This window comes from Oncorhynchus gorbuscha, linkage group LG06 (genome assembly GCF_021184085.1).
Source record: "Oncorhynchus gorbuscha isolate QuinsamMale2020 ecotype Even-year linkage group LG06, OgorEven_v1.0, whole genome shotgun sequence".
NCBI lineage: Eukaryota > Metazoa > Chordata > Actinopteri > Salmoniformes > Salmonidae > Oncorhynchus > Oncorhynchus gorbuscha.
Genome location: NC_060178.1, coordinates 68,087,968 through 68,107,831, shown reverse-complemented (window position 1 = coordinate 68,107,831; position 19,864 = coordinate 68,087,968). Strand labels below are relative to the sequence as shown.

Below are 19,864 nucleotides of genomic sequence, written 5' to 3'. Positions count from 1 at the left end.
TTTAAAACACATTCTGTGTATTAAAACATTTACATCCTCCAGACACCAGATCTCAGCTTACAGTAGGTGCATTACCTTTCATGGTCTCATTACACAATCATGGTGTTTTAAGACTTTATATTTTTACAATATGGTCATCAATTATCAGAATCCGTGATCAAGGCTAGTTACCTTGAAATACTTGTTTACATCTCCATCAATACAATGTGTACATGTAAAAACAACATAGGCCTACTTTCATAGAAAAATACATTTATTTTGAACAATTACAACATTTCATTTTGTTTACAGTGAGAACTAAGGGGTAAAAACTTAAATATTAGCTTATCTAACAAAATTAACAATACAGTATAGCTCATGCACTACAATGTTAAGCAACTTTTGCTAAATCTTCAACAAGACCATCCCATAAATGGTTTAAAATATTTACTAATATTAAAATCACCATGATCAACACTTGCTTACCTCATCATATTATCTTAGATGTTACAGTTACAAAGTGAATTATGACATGCTAGAAAAAGTGAGAAATATTCTTATATTAGCAGTAGGCTAATAGAAAACCAACTCTGTTCAGTGTGCCAAGATTCTAGAATGGACAATCTAATAAAAAATGTTGGCATACATGCTTTTTATCCACCTGTACACCTTTTAACAGCCTCAATTATATCTAGAGATTGTTTCCCAAGCAGCCACACTAATTTGTAGTATGCCTTTCTGTGTTATTATTTACATTCCACCTCCCTTGTGTAATAGTACAGTCGATACAGTTGTCATTATCAAATGTACATATGTAAGATAATCATGTTGCGTTAAAGTTTTGATTAGCAATGATATCTGGCACTGAAGAAAACAATTACTCTTTCAACAATGGCATGTTCGTATGCCTATTTCTGACATTCACAGATGTCATATTACGCTTCCTCAATACTCAAGTAAGGTATATACACCAAATGTATTCTCCTGCTATACAGAATTCCAAAGTATTGTGAAATACATATTAAGTAGCAATTCTCGGCGACCAAAGTATAGGGTGAAAACGAAGCTTTTGAAATTGGTACATTGAAACACCACAACCTGTACTTACAGTACTCATAATCTCATTTCTTAGACATTAGTGCAAGTAGGAAACTCTCTTGTGATCACTCTCTCCCCATTTCTTCCATTTTCTCCTGGTGATAGAATATATAAACACAGGTATAATTATTATGAATAGTGCCCCCAAAGACGCTATTGTCTCCAACACCCCAATAAAGCAAACTACCCCAGTTGGTATCATTTGAATGTTTTGATGTTGGCTGCAATTTGAGGACCTTTGTGTCGACCTACCAACTAAACTAGCATAGGAACCACTGCAGGCATCAGAGTAATCATGGAGTCTTAACTTCTTATGGCTGGGGGCAGTATTGACTAGCTTGGATGAATAAGGTGCCCAGAGTAAACTGCCTTCTACTCAGGCCCAAAAGCTAAGATATGCATATCATTAGTATATTTGGATAGAAAACACTCTGAAGTTTCTAAAACTGTTTGAATGATGTCTTTGAGTATAACAGAACTCATATGGCAGGCAAAAACCTGAGAATAATCCAACCAGGAAGTGGGAAATCTGAGGTTTGTAGTTTTTCAACTCATTGCCATTCCAATATAAAGTGTCTGTGGGGTCATTTTGCACTACCTAAGGCTTCCACTAGATGTAAACAGTCGTTAGAACCTTGTTTGATGCTTTTACTGTGAAGGGGGGCCGAATGACAGGGGATTGAGCCAGGTGTCTGGCAGATTGCCACGAGCTCGTGACGCGCGGTCATGTGAAAGTTAGCTTGCGTTCCATTGCTTTTCTCAGGTTGGAATATTATTGAAGATTTATGATAAAAACATCCTAAAGATTGATTCTATACTTCGTTTGACATGTTTCTACGACCTGTAATATAACTTTTTGGACTTTTCGTCTATTTGAACATAAATGATGAACTTTATCGAACAAATCAAACATTTATTGTGGAACTGGGATTCCTGGGAGTGCATTCTGATGAAGATCATCAAAGTTAAGCGAATATTTATAATGCTATTTCTGACTAATGTTGACTCCACAACATGGCGGATATCTCTTTGGCTGTTTTGGCGCCGTACTCAGATTATAGCATGGTGTGCGTTTTCAGTAAAGCTTTTTTGAAATCTGACACAGTGGTTGCATTAAGGAGAAGTTTATCTATAATTCCATTCATAATAGTTGTATCTTTTATCAATGTTTATTATGAGTATTTCTGTAAATTGATGTGGCCCTCTGCAAAATCCCTGGATGTTTTGGAACTCCTGAACATAACGCGCCAATGTATACTGAGATGTATTTTATATAAATATGAACTTTATCGAACAAAACATACATGTATTGTGTAACATGAAGTCCTATGAGTGTTATCTGATGAAGATCATCAAAGGCTAATGATTAATTTTATCTATATTTCTGCTTTTTGTGACTCCTCAATTTGGCTGGAAAAATGGCTGTTTTTCTGTGACTTGGCTCTGACCTAACATAATCGTTAGGTTTGCTTTCGACGTAAAGCCTTTTTGAAATCAGACACTGTGGTGGGAATAACAAGAAGTGTATCTTTAAAATGGTGTAAAATACATGTCTGTTTGAGGAATTTGTAATTATGGGATTTCTATTGTTTTGAATTTGGCTCCCTGCACTTTCACTGGCTGGTGTCATATCGATCCCGTTAGCGGGGATCTCAACCCAAAGAGGTTTTAACAGACACACAACAGCCATATTATTGAATCCAATGGTACAAGTTAAAGCTCCCATATGGCTCTGGCCATTGAGAATAAATAGTTGGGATGCAACAGAAGAGAAATCTATCTGTCTCCGATCACTAAGGTCTGCTGGAGGAGAGATCTGCTGTGAGATAAAGATTGGCCAAATTGCTGACCTCTCAAAAAGCCTTCCGCCCACATGTCTATCAGGACCACTGCAGTAGCACTATTGTCAAAAACAGTCAGCAGTCCCCCTGATTTAACAACCCAATGGTTTCCCTATGTTGACCTTTATGCACACACGTACACATGGATTTTGTACTGTACATATGTGGCAATGGTGGAGTAGGGGCCTGAGGGGGAACACAGTGTGTTGTGAAATCTGTGAATCTATTGTAATGTTTAAAAAATGGTATGAACTGGCTTAATTTAGCTGGGGATTCATATTAAATACAAATACTTACAGAAGCTTATGGTACAAAATAAGACAAATCAATGGCACTTAAGGGTTTGTCAAGTATAATACAGTAGGCCTACACCATGAAACATTCTGTATCTTAAAATGGCTAATCATAATGCCCTCATGACACTGAATATTGATACAATGCTTTCCATTGCAATCCATAATTCTGTCAGAACTCAATATCTGACACAAACCTATTCTGATAGACGATAAGGTGCTGTGTTGTTTTTATTGCAGCTTGCTTGACGCATTAGCTATCTCTTTGAAAATATGTGAGTTAACTGACTAGCTAGCAGTTTGTGGCTTTTAAACTTGCTGTCCTAGCAATGATGAAAACGTATTACAATGTTTCAACTCTACCTTTTATACCTTTTAACCAATGTATTTAGCGGGATTAATTATTGAAATTGCAAATGAACTTGATGTCTATTACGACAATTTACAATATAACTATTGCTCATATGTTACAGTGCACAACAGAGATGTCTTCTGCTGTGTGTGGACAGATGATTTACATAGGCTACGGCATGTGATGATTTTCATGGGAGCTTGGCTTGGCTCTAGGTCCATTAGGCAAGTCTGCCACTTTTCTATACGGTAAGGTCTAACTTACCTCTGGTCCTGGCCTCCAGTTCTTTCTCTGTAAGTTCCTTCTCTGAGGGGAACTCACTGTGCTTCATCTTGGACATGGTGTTGTTCTGCCTAACCGTGCCGATCCTCTCCGGCTCCTTTTCCTGGTTCTCCTCAGCCTGGACTTGGATCCAAGGGATTTTCCTAACAAGCCAGACACCACTCTACTGACGTCATGTGAACTTAAGCTGCAGTTCGGTAACAACTTCACTTCATAGTTGATAGTTAAGAGTATAATGTAGCTTTTGAATGCCACTAAGACAAAATAAGAAAAAATTGGTTGGCTATTACCAACCAATCAATATTATTATGAGAACATACCTTTTGAACTTGAAGATGAAGAATGCAACTAAACCAACAAACGCCACAGATAGCAACATCAGCATGACTGAGCTACTGTGAATTGGGTTGGAATCGACCAGAGGTGCTGGGGAAATACAGAGACAGAACAAGACGTTAGCCTACAGATTTCTGCTTTAGCCAATTCTTTTGTTGATATCATTAATTTAATGTAGTTATGTCTTTGTTACTCTTGTCTATTAATGTTCTGTACTTTCTGATGTACTTTATGTTTTGTGCTGACCAAGAAGAGTAGCTGCTGCATGAGCTACAGCTAATGGGGATCCTAATAAACTAAAGTAAACCAACCATCCAAAACGCGCAAAAAAAAGAGTTGGTAAAAGCAAACAAGGGAAGAAACCAGCAATCATTCATTTCTATTCACTTAGCAGGTGTCCATTAGGTCTGAGTGAGCATCTGTCATGTTTCATTTTAAGAAGGGCCTCCATCCATGATGTCCCGCTCTTTCTCCCTACGCCTCTGAAAGGTTTGCGCTTAGCCGTGGCTTTAAGTGCTGAGGCATATTATTCAGAGTATGTATTAACCCACCCCCAACCAATCTTTCTCTCTTCCAAGAGGAGACCAGTGAAGTCGTTGACCTTTCTACAGCATTTTAAAGGCACCTCAGACCTTTCCATGCAGACACAATTTAAGACACATCAGTGACTGAATGAAAAGGGTAAAGTCATGATTGACAAGTTGTAGTGATATGCTAATATCCAAATGACCCTGTTGACTTCCAAGGTGTATACTAAAGGTATCTGTTTTTAAAAGTCTCATTGATTGCATGACTATAAGACAATCTACTGTAATAAGCTAGTTACAAAAGAGATTCAAGGCAAAATATCTATCCATGTCTGATGTTGACATCAGGTGGTGAATTGAGTGTCGGTACAGTGCTTATTATAGTATTTATAATTGTTTATGCATTGTTATTTAGCATTTTATACTGTGAAAGAGTCAAAGAAAAACTGCAACTTACCCGAAGTTAGCTGTGTGATGTAAACAATTATTTGAGTGTCAGGTTTCAACTCAAACTGGATCAATCCTTGGTTCAGGGCATTTATAAGAATGTCTGATATCTGTATGACAGAATTGAAAAATGACATGGCACCCCAAAATGTGCATTCGCACAGATTATTCTTTCATATTTGAAGAAAATGCTGATGATAACATTATCTTCGAAAACCAATTCAATCAGTTAAACCCCATTGGTGATACAAATGTGAATTGTTTTGTTGATTAATTACAAGATAAGACGTTCTAGAAGATTTCCTAAAGTACAAACAAAAAAATATGCTTACACTCACTAAGCCCTCTTCATTCTCTTTCCCATGTTCAGACAACTGACTCTCAGGCAGGATAAATAGTTCTGCTGTTGTTGGAACACCTGGAAACAACGATACCAACAGCTGCTCTTCTGGAAACCCAGACACCTGTAACAGCAGTCTTCCAGTCAAACACGCACACTGCTATCGTGGGAAAACACATCATACTACACATCTATGTTTACTTTACTTCCTTAAAATGTCACATTGAATTAAAGAGGGTTATCCTCATCATGACCATAAAAGCCATTGCGTGACAACCTCATGACGACTGTTGTCCCAGAGGGAACTTAGTCCTGTACCTGTGACACAGCTGTCCTCACCACACGGCCCACATCCTCTCTCCACTCAGGGATGTCAGGGTTGTGCTCGTCCAAAGTCGGAGAGAATGATAACAGCAGGGATTTGAAGAACTCTGCGAAACATGGAGGATGATTCCATGAACCCTCTACCACAAAGCTTTGCCGTGTGGCAACATACCATTAAGAATCCTTCAGTTTGCTGGAATTGCTTACAACCTAACATGAATTTACAATTTACTCTTGTTTCTCATGACATAAAGGTGAGTAGAAAGGAGTAGAGGTGACGTCCACATTCTCACTAACAAGGCAGTGTTAACATGGATACAGAAGATGTGTGATTATGTTGCATTCATATTAAAGCCTTTGAAGGAGTCCTTTCCACTCACCTTTAACAATGATGACCTTGGTATCCTGCAGTATGTTGCACCCAGAAGACACCTGGACAACGACCCTGTTCATGCCCTCCTTCTCAAACGTGTACGCGATGCTTCCACCCAGGGTTATTAAGGACTGGGTTTTGCAAGACAAAGCGAATGGCATAGAAAATCTCACAACCTTTTTCCTTTTTCAGCACACATGGAGTACACAAAAGACCAAAATAACTTGCTGCGAATAAACAATTCCAATCTACAATACAACAAGGTACCTGAACTAGGCAAGGTGTAGCACCCACACAGATACAGCAGGAATGGTCAGTGTAATTGGGAGAAGGACTCTCACCTCAGAGCTGTTTTCAAACCACCAGAAAAAGGTTAGTGTTCTTTGGTGGACGGGCCAGACCACAGCAGTTAGGTTGGCTCCCTTCTTCCTGATTGCCACAATAGGAGCTGAGAGATACACACGCTCCACTGGGCCTGAAACACACAAGAGAACCACATTGGCCAATACAAACCAAATGCAGTCATTTTGGTAACAGTAAATTGGTTCATTTACAAATCCAACATAATCCAATAGCCTCATAAGCACATAAAATGCATTGTTGTTGTAGGTCAATCTATAGTTCTTGAGGTATGATCATCTGTAATCTATGCTGGTGTCAGTGGCTTACTGCGGTAACATGCTTAGGCAGGAAAAATCATGAAACCACATGAGACATAAGGGAGCCAGTGTTTCTTGTTGACATACTGGTGATATGTAAGAACATGGAGCTGCTGTCATATCCCTGGCTGTTCTCAGCATGTGCTGTCACTCTGAAGATCCCAGGTGCTCTATAGCTGTGTTTGATCCCATCGCCTCTCCGGCTCAGGTTGTACATGACCGTGATGCCGTCCCCAAAGTCTAGCTGGATATGTGTCCACAACGAGTTTCCCTGGAGACCGGAAGTAAGACAGACATCATTAGTCAGAACAGATTGTTATGACACTGCATTATCTTTCACAGGGAAGAGTTGTCTAGGGAAATACTTGGGATGAGATTTGAGATTAGACATAGGAGAAGCACTCGGGAGACGAGAACGAACGAGAGAGAACTCAGGAGGAGCAAGTGAGAGATAAAGATAGAAAGAAAAAGAAACAGAGACAATGTAGTGAGTCATAGTGCTCTTTCATTCCAAAACCAGACAAAAGCGGTTCAGACTCTGGGGACTTCACGTCATCCAACACTACAAAAGCTCAAGATAATCCGGGACAAACTTCCACCGCTCCATGATGAAATAATAATAATATGCCTACTAATGACACAGTGTTGGTTAGTGGTGGGAGAGGAGACTCACATCGTCCAGATGCACCAGGAAGGTGATGTTACTGCCCAGGTTGGCGGTGAGGTCTCCATGGCTGGTGGTCAGTCTGAGGCCTCTGGGAGGCCTGGGGGAACAATCCTGTTTCCTGGGGGAGTACACATCCTTTCCTCCCTCTTTGCAGTTATTAGACAAAACCTTCCTGTACCTACCAGTGACAACATTCACAGCATAGATGTCATTTTATAATTGAGAGTGAGACTGGATTTACTGTAGTCTCAATGCAGAGAGAGTAATTTGCTGAACAAATGGCCCTATTCAATCAAAAACAATATTTACTGAGTGGTAAAACACTGAATATCAAATCACTGCACAGAAAGAGTGTTATTTTGCACAAGGGAGGAAGGAATGAGGAATAGTACTTAAAGTTACTTACCCTGTGCTATTGAGGTAATTCTGGCTAGTGCTACAGCTTCTTGGTACCGTATTTGGGTCGAACCAAAAAGCAGGTGAACACTTTCCATCAGCTTGACGTTCATACCCATAATCACTGTAAAACAAGAGACTGTTCATAAAACACGATCTACTTTCCCCTCGCTGACACTAAAAAGCTTTTGTAGTTGAGCAATAGGTCAGTTATTTTTTGTATGACTACAAGACCAGTGACATGATCGTTGTCAGAAGAGATTTTCAGAGATAAAGATACAATACATTTAGAATTAATTTAGCAATTCCTTACTTATTAATTGGATTAAAATAAATAATGTGTCATTATGTAAATTAGACAAGCTTAGTCACATTCACAATTTGCAAACCATAATTGGATTGTGTGGATGCATGCACAGTGGCTACATGTAATAAACTGGAGAACATTAGGGAAATTGAAGAGGTATAAAGTTGAGCAAACTAATCGTTTTGGTGATTAGATATGTGATTAGGGGGGCTGTTAAGTCCTGTGAGGCTCCAGTAATTAAGAAACAATTCCATTTAATGTCCAGCAGAGTGTTGGGGGATGGGTTACATATACAGTCCCCTTGCCTATTCACTGATGTAACAACTGAGGAAGTCTACCATAACTTTACATACCATTCAAAATCATAGGCCCTGCAGATGCATGGTTCTGAGGATATGACTCGGGAGTAGTCCTGGGTCAGCACACAGCGGTTCCCTGGCCTCCGTTTCATAAAGGTCTGCTTTTCTCCCATCACACATGGCTCTCCCTATCAAACGCATTACATTTCATTCCCTGCGGTGAATTTCATTACATTGATTCAATGTTTTTTACAGATCAATAGCCTGAAATTATATAAATGTACAATGTGATTCAGCTGTGTGTGTGTGTGTGTGTGTGTGTGTGTGTGTGTGTGTGTGTGTGTGTGTGTGTGTGTGTGTGTGTGTGTGTGTGTGTGTGTGTGTGTGTGTGTGTGTGTGTGTGTGTGTGTGTGTGTGTGTGTGTGTGTGTGTGTGTGTGTGTGTGTGTGTGTGTGTGTGTGTGTGTGTGTGTGTGTGTGTGTGTGTGTGTGTGTGTGTGTGTGTGTGTGTGTGTGTGTGTGTGTGTGTGTGTGTACATGCATCCATGTGCTGTGTTTACAGTGACAATAAACAAACATGCCTATCTTGATGTTGGCATCAAATCAATAACTTTCATTATGCACATAACCTTGTTATGTAGGTTCCAAGTCTGATAATCTCCGTCCATGCATCTCCTGCTAAAGATGGCTTTGTAGTCAATCTTTATCAGCTGCCATTCTGAAATACGACTTAAGTGTCCAGTGAAACTTAAATCAACGAAACAAAACATTAGATAAGTTATTAGCCTTATTGTATTTGTCTCTTGTAAAACGTGTATTGCTGCTGTGGCCCAGACATTCAATTTAAACACATCAACAAAAATAAATAACTTTACAAACACAGCTATGTGTATAGTACCTCTGGCAAACAAAACATTGTACATTGAGAAATTAAGTTTAGGTGCTATTTACCGATTCATGCATAATAACAACACTATTTTACTCTCATAAACAGATGACCTGTAACCAAGAACATGAGTTCTTTGTTTACTTAATGTTGACCCAACCCTAACTCCACTTACGTGATGATGTGATTCTCTGGTTGCATAAGAGCTCCATCCAGAAACAAAGGAACCAGAGAGAAACTGTGACGATCCCATTTCTTACCCTCGTCCAGACTTATCCTATTTCGCAACACAGGACAACAAATATTAACATCTGATTAAATACATAATGTAGTTCATTTACTATGCTAGTAATGGCATAATTACATGTACACCACAATTTCAAACTCTCTGTCATCTTTGTAATCTTTGTAAGGTGTGACAATGAAAAGAGTTTAACAGAAAATATTTCTAGCCATTTCTACAGAGTCCAAATTCCTAGTGATACCGTTCTTAAGATGCATTCTCATCATGGATGAAAAATGAAGTACCCACATCAGCCTGTTCTCTATGTGGAAAAGTATCCTAACTATGCACTCAATAATAGAACTAATGTTTCACAGGTCTCGGTAAATGTTGAGGGTGACAAACATAAAAAAAGAGATATGACTCAGGCTCTAACAATTGAGGGACTTAAATCACCCTTCACAGATGTTAATTGATTGTGACACTGTTTCAGTACGGGGGATATCAAAGTATCTGGTGTGACAGGGTTCCAACAACAGAAGGACCCTGGCCCACAAAGTCCCCCAATACTTCAAACCTGGACTTGGCAATATTTGCATAAAAGTAATTTGCAAAAATACCCATGAACAGTGCAATGCGGTGACAGACATACTATGTTGAAAGGATTCTGACAGTTTTAATGTGGTGAGAGAAACAGTTGCAGTTGCTGGAGACAGACAACCCATGCAAATATACCTTGCTAATCAGCATTTCAAAGGCTAAATGTAATCGTATGCAACAACACAACCAAAACTGAAATCAGAATTAAATTAACTGTGTCCTTAAATGGGAACATCAACATTAGTCTTTAAGCATTGCACACCTGTTTCTGAAATCAACTGATAAGGCACAGTATAATGCATCTTTACATACAATGTATATCATTATTATACTACCATATGCACCTTCAGAAAGTATTCACACCCCTTTACTTTTCTGCATTTTGTTGTGTTGAACTGCTCAGGGATTTCAACACGAGGCCAATGGTGATTTTAAAACAGTTACGGAGTTGAATGGTTGTAATATAAGAAAACTGAGGATTGATCAACAACATTGTAGTTATAAAAATAAATGAGGACCAAGGCACTCTTCATATAATTAATTAAAATGCCTTTATTTGTATGGTATGTTCAATAGAAATAAAGTTTTAAAAATCCGACGCATTTAGGCTGCATGGCCTTCATCAGGGATACAAATAAATGCACTTCTAGTTCCGACCATGCAGTAATACCTAACAAGTAATCTAACAATTTCACAACAACTTCCTTATACACACAAGTGTAAAGGAATGAAATTGAATATGATCGCCGAAAGGCATAGGCAAGATGCAGTAGATGGTATAAAGTACAGTATATACATATGAGATAAGTAATGGAGGGTATGTAAACATTATATCAAGAGGCATTGTTTAACCTCTTCAACCTATGGGGGCGCTATTTCATTATTGGATAAAAAAAAACGCGCCCGTTTTAAGCGCAATGTTTTGTCACAAAAAGATGCTCGACTATGCATATAATTGACAGCTTTGGAAAGAAAACACTCTGACATTTCCAAAACTGCAAAGATATTATCTGTGAGTGCCACAGAACTGATGCTACAGGCGAAACCAAGATGAAACTTCAAACAGGAAATGAGCAGAATTTCTGAGGCTCTGTTTTCCATTGTCTCCTTATATGGCTGTGAATGCGACAGGAATGAGCCTGCCCTTTCTGTCATTTCCCCAAGGTGTCGGCAGCATTGTGACGTATTTGTAGGCATATCATTGGAAGATTGGCCATAAGAGACTACATTTACCAGGTGTCCGCCCGGTCAGCCCAGGTCACGCATTCAATATGCTGATAAAATTTAGGGAGTCTTGTTTTCAGATTAGCCTTGTTAAAATCTCCAGTTACAATAAATGCAGCCTCAGGATATGTGGTTTCCAGTTTACATAGAGCCCAATGCAGTTATTTCAAGGCCGTCGATATGTCTGCTTGGGGAGGATATACAGGACTGTGATTATGATCGAAGAGAATTCTCTTGGTAGATAATCTGGTCGGCATTTGATTGTAAGGAATTCTAGGTCAGGTCAAACAAAAGGACTTGAGTTCCTGTATGTTGTTATGATCATACCACGTCTCGTTAATCGTAAGGCCTCCGCCCTGTCGGCGCAATGCATGAAGAAACCAGGTGGCTCTACCAACTCTGATGACGTTCCCCGATTGAGACATTTTCCCATGAAATAAAGAACGTTTCAATCTCTGGAAGGCAGCCCTTGCTCGGATTTCGTTTACCTTGTTGTCAAGAGACTGGACATTTGCGAATAGTATGCTCGGGAGTGGTGCGCGATGTGCCCGTCTACGGAGCCTAACCAGAAGACCGCTCTGTCTGCCCCTTCTGCGGCACCATTGTTTTGGGTCGTGGGCTGGGATCCGATTCATTGTCCAGGGTGGTGGACCAAACAGAGGATCCACTTCAGGAAAGGCGTATTCCTGGTCGTAATGTTGTTGAGTTGACGTTGCTCTTATATCCAATAGTTCTCTCTGGCTGTATGTAATAAAACGTAATATTTCCTGGGGTAACAATGTAAGAAATAACACATAAACAAAACCGCATAGTTTCCTAGGAACACGAAGTGGCCATCTTTTTTTTCTTCTTTTTTTTTACTAGGCAAGTCAGTTAAGAACAAATTTTTATTTTCAATGACAGCCTAGAAACAGTGGGTTAACTGCCTGTTCAGGGGCAGAACGACAGATTTGTACCTTGTCAGCTCAGGGATTTGAACTTGCAACCTTCTGGTTACTAGTCCAACGCTCTAACCACTAGGCTACCCTGCCGCCCCATCTCCATTGGCGCTGGAAGTATGATACTTGTAACAAGGAACTCAAGTAATAATTGCAAAAGATGTGGCAAAGAAATTTTCTTTTTGTCCTGAATACAAAACATTATGTTTGTGACAAATACAACACAACACATCCCTGAGTACCACTCTTCATATTTTCAAGGATGTTGGTGGGTCTGCTTGTCATCGGTAAGGACTGGGTCTGCTTGTCATCAACAAGGATTAGGGAGTTTTCTGAGACAAAATTAAACAGAAGAATAAAGCAAACCATGAAAAACCCGGTTCAGTCTTCTTTTCAACATGGGAGATTAATTCACCTTTAAGCAGGACAATAACCTAAATCACAAAGCCAAATCTATACTGGAGTTGCTTACCAAGACACCATTGAATGTTCCTGAGAGGCCTATTAACAGTTTTGACATAAAGTGGCTTGAAAATCTATGGCAAGACATGCAAATGGTCTCTAGCAATGACCAACAACCAACTTGATGGAGCTTGAATTATTTTGAAGTGCAATGAGCAAATATTGTACAATCCAAGTGTGCAAAGCTCCCAGACTTACCCAAAAAGGCTCAAAGCTGTCATTTCCTGCCAAAGGTGTTTCCAACATTCATTGTATAAAGGGGGTTAACAGTTATCTGATCAAGATATACACTGCTCAAAAAATAAAGGGAACACTTCAACAACACAATGTAACTCCAAGTCAATCACACTTCTGTGAAATCAAACTGTCCACTTAGGAAGCAACACTGATTGACAATACATTCCACATGCTGTTGTGCAAATGGAATAGACAACAGGTGGAAATTATAGGCAATTAGCAAGACACCCCCAATAAAGGAGGGGTTCTGCAGGTGGTGACCACAGACCACTTCTCAGTTCCTATGCTTCCTGGCTGATGTTTTGGTCACTTTTGAATGCTGGCGGTGCTTTCATTCTAGTGGTAGCATGAGACGGAGTCTACAACCCACACAAGTGGCTCAGGTAGTGCAGCTCGTCCAGGATGGCACAACCATGTGAGCTGTGGCAAGAAGGTTTGCTGTGTCTGTCAGCGTAGTGTCCAGAGCATGGAGGCGCTACCAGGAGACAGCTACCAGGAGATACGAGGGCCCGACATCCACAGGTGGGGGTTGTGCTTACAGCCCAACACCGTGCAGGACGTTTGACATTTTCCAGAGAACACCGTTCACACTGAGCACATGTGACAGAGGTGACAGAGTCTGGAGATGCGGTGGAGAACGTTCTGCTGCCTGCAACATCCTCCAGCATGACCGGTTTGGCGGTGGGTCAGTCATGGTGTGGGGTGGCATTTCCTTGGGGGGCCGCACAGCCCTCCATGTGCTCGCCAGAGGTAGCCTGACTGCCATTAGGTACCGAGATGAGATCCTCAGACCCCTTGTGAGACCATATGCTGGTGTGGTTGGCCCTGGGTTCCTCCTAATGCAAGACAATGCTAGACCTCATGTGGCTGGAGTGTGTCAGCAGTTCTTGCAAGAGGGAGGCATTGATGCTATGGACTGGCCCGCCCGTTCCCCAGACCTGAATCCAATTGAGCACATCTGGGACATCATGTCTCGCTCCATCCACCAACGCCACATTGCACCACAGACTGTCCAGGAGTTGGCAGATGCTTTAGTCCAGGTCTGGGAGGAGATCCCTCAGGAGACCATCCGCCACCTCATCAGGAGCATGCACAGGCATTGTAGGGAGGTCATACAGGCACGTGGAGGCCACACACACTACTGAGCCTCATTTTGACTTGTTTTAAGGACATTACATCAAAGTTGGATCAGCATGTAGTGTGGTTTTCCACTTTAATTTTGAGTGTGACTCCAAATCCAGACCTCCATGGGTTGATACATTTGATTTCCATTGATAATTTTTGTGTGATTTTGTTGTCAGCACATTCAACTATGTAAAGAAAAAAGTATTTAATAAGAATATTTAATTCATTCAGATCTAGGATGTGTTTTGAGCAGTGTATTATGGTTTTATTTTTCATAAATGTTTACTAAATGTTAGAATTGTTATTCTACATTTGGGAGTATTACATTTATTTTTTATCCCACTTTGTAACACAACAAAACATGGAAAAAGTCAAAGGGTGTGAATACTTTCTGAAGGCACTGTACTCTACAGTATAATTACAATGAACTTACCATATGTGCCGGATGGGTACTGTTGCAACTAAAGACACTGCAACTAAAGCACCTCCATTGTCAAGAAACCAAACACCAAGTTCTTCTTCAAATATCTAATAAAAAGTAGAAGACAATAAACATATGATTTACATCAACAGTTTTCCATATTCATAATACATATTTAGGAAAAACGGACTGAAGTCGGAGCCCATTTTGAGGCAAAGATGGGTCTCACCTGTCTCCAGCTATTGCCAGCATCAGATGTTATAAACATTCCAAGGCTAGTGGAGGACAACTCTGTACCAATGTTGCCTGGGAAAAAAAAGAAAATAGGAATTCATATACCGGTATATTTGCATAGTAAAGATACATATTTGCAAAAATAAACGATCATAACGTTATCATAGCTATGCAGCACTTGATCCTATTATGAACACTTTTATTAATCTGTATTCTATTTGAAGATTTCTACAGTACCACAGATAAAAGCTTGCACAACGTTAACAACTGTGCCTGTCTTGACAATTTTGTTGCTAGAACACAAATATCATGCAGTATAAACCCTTTCAGCTTCTGTCCTACCTGTGGCTACGATGATCCCTGGTGCTGAGTCCTTACTGAAGATGCGTCCAGGCAGGTAAGGGTTCACAGGCATATCCAGGTGCAGATGCAGAGAACAAAATGGCTGCAAAAACAAACACAATGGATTCCATTTAGACATTAGTGACAACCTGCTTTTCATGGCCTTTCTTGAGTAAGGCAGCTCCAAAATGCAGGTGTTTCAGCATTTCTCAGTGCTTTCTGCGGTGGTGGGGCGGCCGGCGGAAAATACGGAGCGTAGGGGTTGGTAATATTCTCTAGTTGCGCCATGATTGGCTTAGTGTTTTGTCACTCATGGGGACACTACATCACCACAAAATCTATGGGTAGAGCTAAAAAAAATCAAGCCCCATGGGTGCTGTCATTGAGTTACATTAGAAGTGCCCATCGAAGAATTCTCAAGATAATTGGCCACAGATAAAAGGACGTCAAATCACGTTCTATAGTAGCTTTGATAATACTTCCAAAAACTTAGCTAGCAAGCTAGCAGACAATCTACTGGCAAATCATTTTCAACCCTTGTCATATGAAGATAAATAATGAAAATCACAGATAAAACTCATCGGTGTTCGTTGGCCATTGGACATAAACATTACACAACAAGTTGGAAATCGCAAATTCAACAATGAGTGGTTTAGATGGAATCAGTGGCTAACTGCAAGCAATCACTAGCCTGCTATTCATTGGAGTGGGTGTGTGGTCCAAGTTTGGGTTTAAGGGTCTCTTTTCCAAGCTTAAAAGGATAAACATTCAATATTGGCCATGCTGTCAATCCAGCATGACTTCTGCCACACTCGAAACAACTGGAAATCTCAGACTTCAATGAGTTCAAGACGACTGGGAACTCTGAAAAAACTCGCTCCGACTGGGAAAATACGTTTGGAACAGTCATCCAACTCAGAATTGAAAGTCGGGAACTGAGGCCTCTTTCTCGAGCCTCGACGTGAAGATCACTGACGTCATCATGATTCAACCTTGTTTTTTTCCAAAGTTGGCATTTGTCTTGAAAGCATCATCAATTCAGAGAGTGCCAGACTTTGATGACAAAATATGCACACAAAGTACTGCCGCGCCTGTTCCTGTTCAAGTGAGTCCAGAAATGTTTTCTGCCCTACCAATCAAAAAGGCAGTAACTACTCATTTGGTCGAAAAAAATGTATCCTACCATTCTGACTTGGTGGACAGGGAGAATACTGTAAAAAATGGCCCATGTTCTGAATTCTGTCACTGTACATTTCAAAAGTCCTAGCTCGCTCATGAACGTTTTATTAGAAATTACGGATTTCTGCTTGTAATCCCCTTATGCTATAGATTTTACATCTCAATTGTCAGTAGAAACCAAATATGTTTAAGCAAGTCAGCCTTATATATATTTTTTAAAGGTAGTAAATGAGGCTTAATGAACTGTTTCGCTGCAGGCTCTGCTGATAGCCAGATGTGGCAGTGGTAAGGTGTTGGGACTGATGTTGTGAAAGCTTTATGTAGGCCCTAACAGTTTGTCGGTACCGTTTGTCACCATTATAGCGCAATTAATGTATTGTTTAGTGTTGAGTTGTGTAGTGGCTTTGCTGGCATGCATCAAAACATATAATGTAAATCTTTCTTTGTCCAACCAAGATTTACATGCTAAAATCACAACTGGGCCTAAACCAATACATACATTAAAATACATCTTATAAGGAACTATACTAGGTATACCAAACATTAGGAACACCCCCTCCCCCTCCCCGGAGCATGTCACACGGATGATGGCCCATGTTGACTCCAATACTTCCCACAGTAGTGTCAAGTTGGATTTATGTCCTTTGAGTGGTGGACCATTCTTGATACACACGGGAGACTGTTGAGCTTGAAAACCCAAGCTGTGTTGCAGTTCTTGACACAAACCGGTGCGCCTGGCACCTACTAACATGCCTAGTTCAAAGGCACTTCAATATTTTGTCTTTCCCATTCACCCTCTGAATGGCACAAATACACAATTGTCTCAATACTTAAAAATCCGTCTTTAACTTGTCTCCTCTCCTTCATCTACACTTATTGAAGTGGATTTAAGTGACATCAATAAAGGATCATAGCTATTACCTGGATTCACCTGGTCAGTCTATTTCATAGAAAGAGCAGGTATCCTCAAAATGTTTTGTATACTCAGTGTATATCTGACTAATTTATATATGACTCTGTGTTCATGCTAATCTCTTTGAAATGGAAGTTTACAAAGACCATTGATGAAACATTTGAATATCTTTCACCAACAGATTTAAACTGGCTACAAAGGACATTGGAGCTGGCTGTTCCATTCTGAAGCAAACAAGCCATGTAATAAAAACATTATCCAAGGTGCAAAGACTAATCTGACAAAATTGCTTCATTTACTGATACACCTAAATGTCTCTGATGTAATTCACCCAGAGGGGAGGCAATTTGTATGACAGACGAAAACAGTATTATTATCAAGGCACAATGCGAGACCCAATTGCAGACATAGGAGGCAGATGGTTGGAGTCTTACAATGTTTATTAATCCAAAGGGGTAGGCAAGAGAATGGTCGTGGACAGGCAAAAAGGTCAAAACCAGATCAGAGTCCAGGAGGTACAGTGGCAGACAGGCTCGTGGTTAGGCAGGTGGGTACAAAGTCCAGAAACAGGCGAGGGTCAAAAGCGGGAGGACTAGAAATGGGAGAATGCAAAAAGCAGGAGAATGGGGAAAATGCTGGTTGACTTGTAAACATACAAGACGAACTGGCACAGAGGGACAGGCGACACCTGGAGGGGGTGGAGACAATAACGAGGACAGATAACACTGATCAGGGTGTGACAATTATATACATTTTTCCTCTCAAATCCAATCCAATCTTATTAGTCACATACACATGGTTAGCAATGTTAATGCGAGTGTAGCGAAATGCCTGTGCAGGTAGCAGGTAAGGTGGAGGTGATATGATCCTTGACTTGTCTCTCAAAGCACTTCATGATGACTGAAGTGAGTGCTACGGGGCGATAGTCATTTATTTCAGTAATATTTGCCTTCTTGAGTACAGGAACAATGGTGGCCATCTTGAATCATGTGGGGACAGCAGACTGGCATAGGGAGCGATTGAATATGTCCGTAAACACACCAGCCAGCTGGTCTGCACATGCTCTGAGGACGCGGCTAGGGATGCGGTCTGGGCCAACAGCCTTGTGAGGGTTAACGCGTTTAAATGTCTTACTCACGTCGGTCACGGAGAAGGAGAGGGGGGTTCCGCAGTCCTTGGTAGCGGGCCGCGTCGGTGACACTGTATTATCCTCAAAGTGGGCAAATAAGGTGTTTAGTTTGTCTGGAAGCAAGACGTCGGTGTCTGTGACATGGCTGGTTTTCTTTTTGTAGTCTGTAATTGCCTGTAGACCCTGCCACATACGTCTCGTGTCTGAGCCATGTTATACATTCTTTTGGAAATGCATAATATGTGCATATTATGTTAACTCACTTTTCATATAAAAAAAAGAATAGATTATTTGAATGAATATCAAACATTTCTAACACATATCACCATGGGGCACTGTCTAACTGCCATTTATTGTAATGTAACTTTCATTAGGGTGATCTATTTACAGTGATTAAGTTGTCAAATTGAAATATTTGAGGTTAATGTAGATTTTGAACCACTTGATGGACTGGAATGTATTGAACTACACGTCTAGGATGAGATTCGCCTACCAACCCTTTACCTGACAATGTAGAAAAGTAAAAGGTAAAACTGATTAGAGATCCGGCATCTTCCATGAACAACTCTTACTATTAAATCAGCAAGCTTTCGGGGGGTTAAAACATTTGATGAATGAATAGTTTAAGAAGCAGTATCATCCACCCCAATGACTTCAGCTCACCAGGATGCAGTGCAGACTGTTTCCAGCCACATCAGTGTTAGGGGCTTGCAGCAGGGCCCAGGTCTGACCCTTGTTATAGGTAATGAAAGTCTTCACTTCATGGTCCACCAATTTGTTGGCAAAAAATATGCCGTTTATTCCTTCTACCTAGAATGACAATAATCCAAACAGATGAAACAAAAGCGATATCACATTGAGAGAGTGTATGTCATTATTTGAAACAACTTGGTTATGAAAAGTCAGTGCACTATGCAAAACTACAGCAGAGATGAAATCATACAAAGGAAGTGTGCCTTCAGAGGTACCAAACAAACAGTACTTAACATAGTAATATGGTTGAACTAAGAGCGCCTCACGGAGGTCCTTCCACAGGGAGAGTGTCTTACATACACATACAGTAGATGTACCTTATACATGTCAACCAGTACATTTCCGCCTGGCTCTCTTCTGGTCCGGAGGTTCTCTAGAGACAGAGTGAAGTAGACCCCTGGAGAGTCTGAGATATACAGGCTGTAGGTGTCATTCTGGTTCCACTCCTGTACAGCCGCAAACACCTGCTTCTTATCTGTACTGATGATGTGCATGTCCTGTTTAGATGAGAGGGAGAGAGTGTGGAAGGGTGAATAGACAGGCGGGTAGATAGAGGCAAATTAAGAGTTTAATTCCAAAACACTATACATTTTCAGGAATGTTGTTAAATGAGCTTTTAGCTAAACAATGGATATATAGCATTTTGCAAAAAAATACACACACACGAACATACCTATGA

At 40.4% G+C, this 19,864-nt stretch overlaps 1 protein-coding gene across 3 annotated transcripts in view; it reads right to left on the bottom strand.

Annotated features, from left to right (window-relative positions):
• Window positions 1-235: 235 nt before the first annotated feature.
• The window catches only part of LOC124038260 (VPS10 domain-containing receptor SorCS3-like), a 56,900-nt gene continuing 37,271 nt past the window's right edge, over window positions 236-19,864 (bottom strand). For 2 of the 3 annotated variants that reach the window (XM_046353893.1, XM_046353895.1), the window contains 19 exons: window positions 19,503-19,682; window positions 19,096-19,242; window positions 15,212-15,314; window positions 14,865-14,941; window positions 14,648-14,742; window positions 9,581-9,682; window positions 9,149-9,266; window positions 8,575-8,708; window positions 7,925-8,038; window positions 7,525-7,696; window positions 6,939-7,122; window positions 6,534-6,667; window positions 6,200-6,323; window positions 5,814-5,926; window positions 5,488-5,619; window positions 5,166-5,265; window positions 4,166-4,271; window positions 3,828-3,988; window positions 236-1,172 (listed from right to left, as the gene is read on the bottom strand). In XM_046353893.1, coding sequence (XP_046209849.1) covers window positions 1,108-1,172; window positions 3,828-3,988; window positions 4,166-4,271; window positions 5,166-5,265; window positions 5,488-5,619; window positions 5,814-5,926; window positions 6,200-6,323; window positions 6,534-6,667; window positions 6,939-7,122; window positions 7,525-7,696; window positions 7,925-8,038; window positions 8,575-8,708; window positions 9,149-9,266; window positions 9,581-9,682; window positions 14,648-14,742; window positions 14,865-14,941; window positions 15,212-15,314; window positions 19,096-19,242; window positions 19,503-19,682 — 2,361 coding nt within the window. In that variant the 3' untranslated portion in view covers window positions 236-1,107. The remainder of the gene's footprint in view (window positions 1,173-3,827; window positions 3,989-4,165; window positions 4,272-5,165; window positions 5,266-5,487; window positions 5,620-5,813; window positions 5,927-6,199; window positions 6,324-6,533; window positions 6,668-6,938; window positions 7,123-7,524; window positions 7,697-7,924; window positions 8,039-8,574; window positions 8,709-9,148; window positions 9,267-9,580; window positions 9,683-14,647; window positions 14,743-14,864; window positions 14,942-15,211; window positions 15,315-19,095; window positions 19,243-19,502; window positions 19,683-19,864) is intronic. The other variant, XM_046353894.1, reaches the window with a different exon arrangement.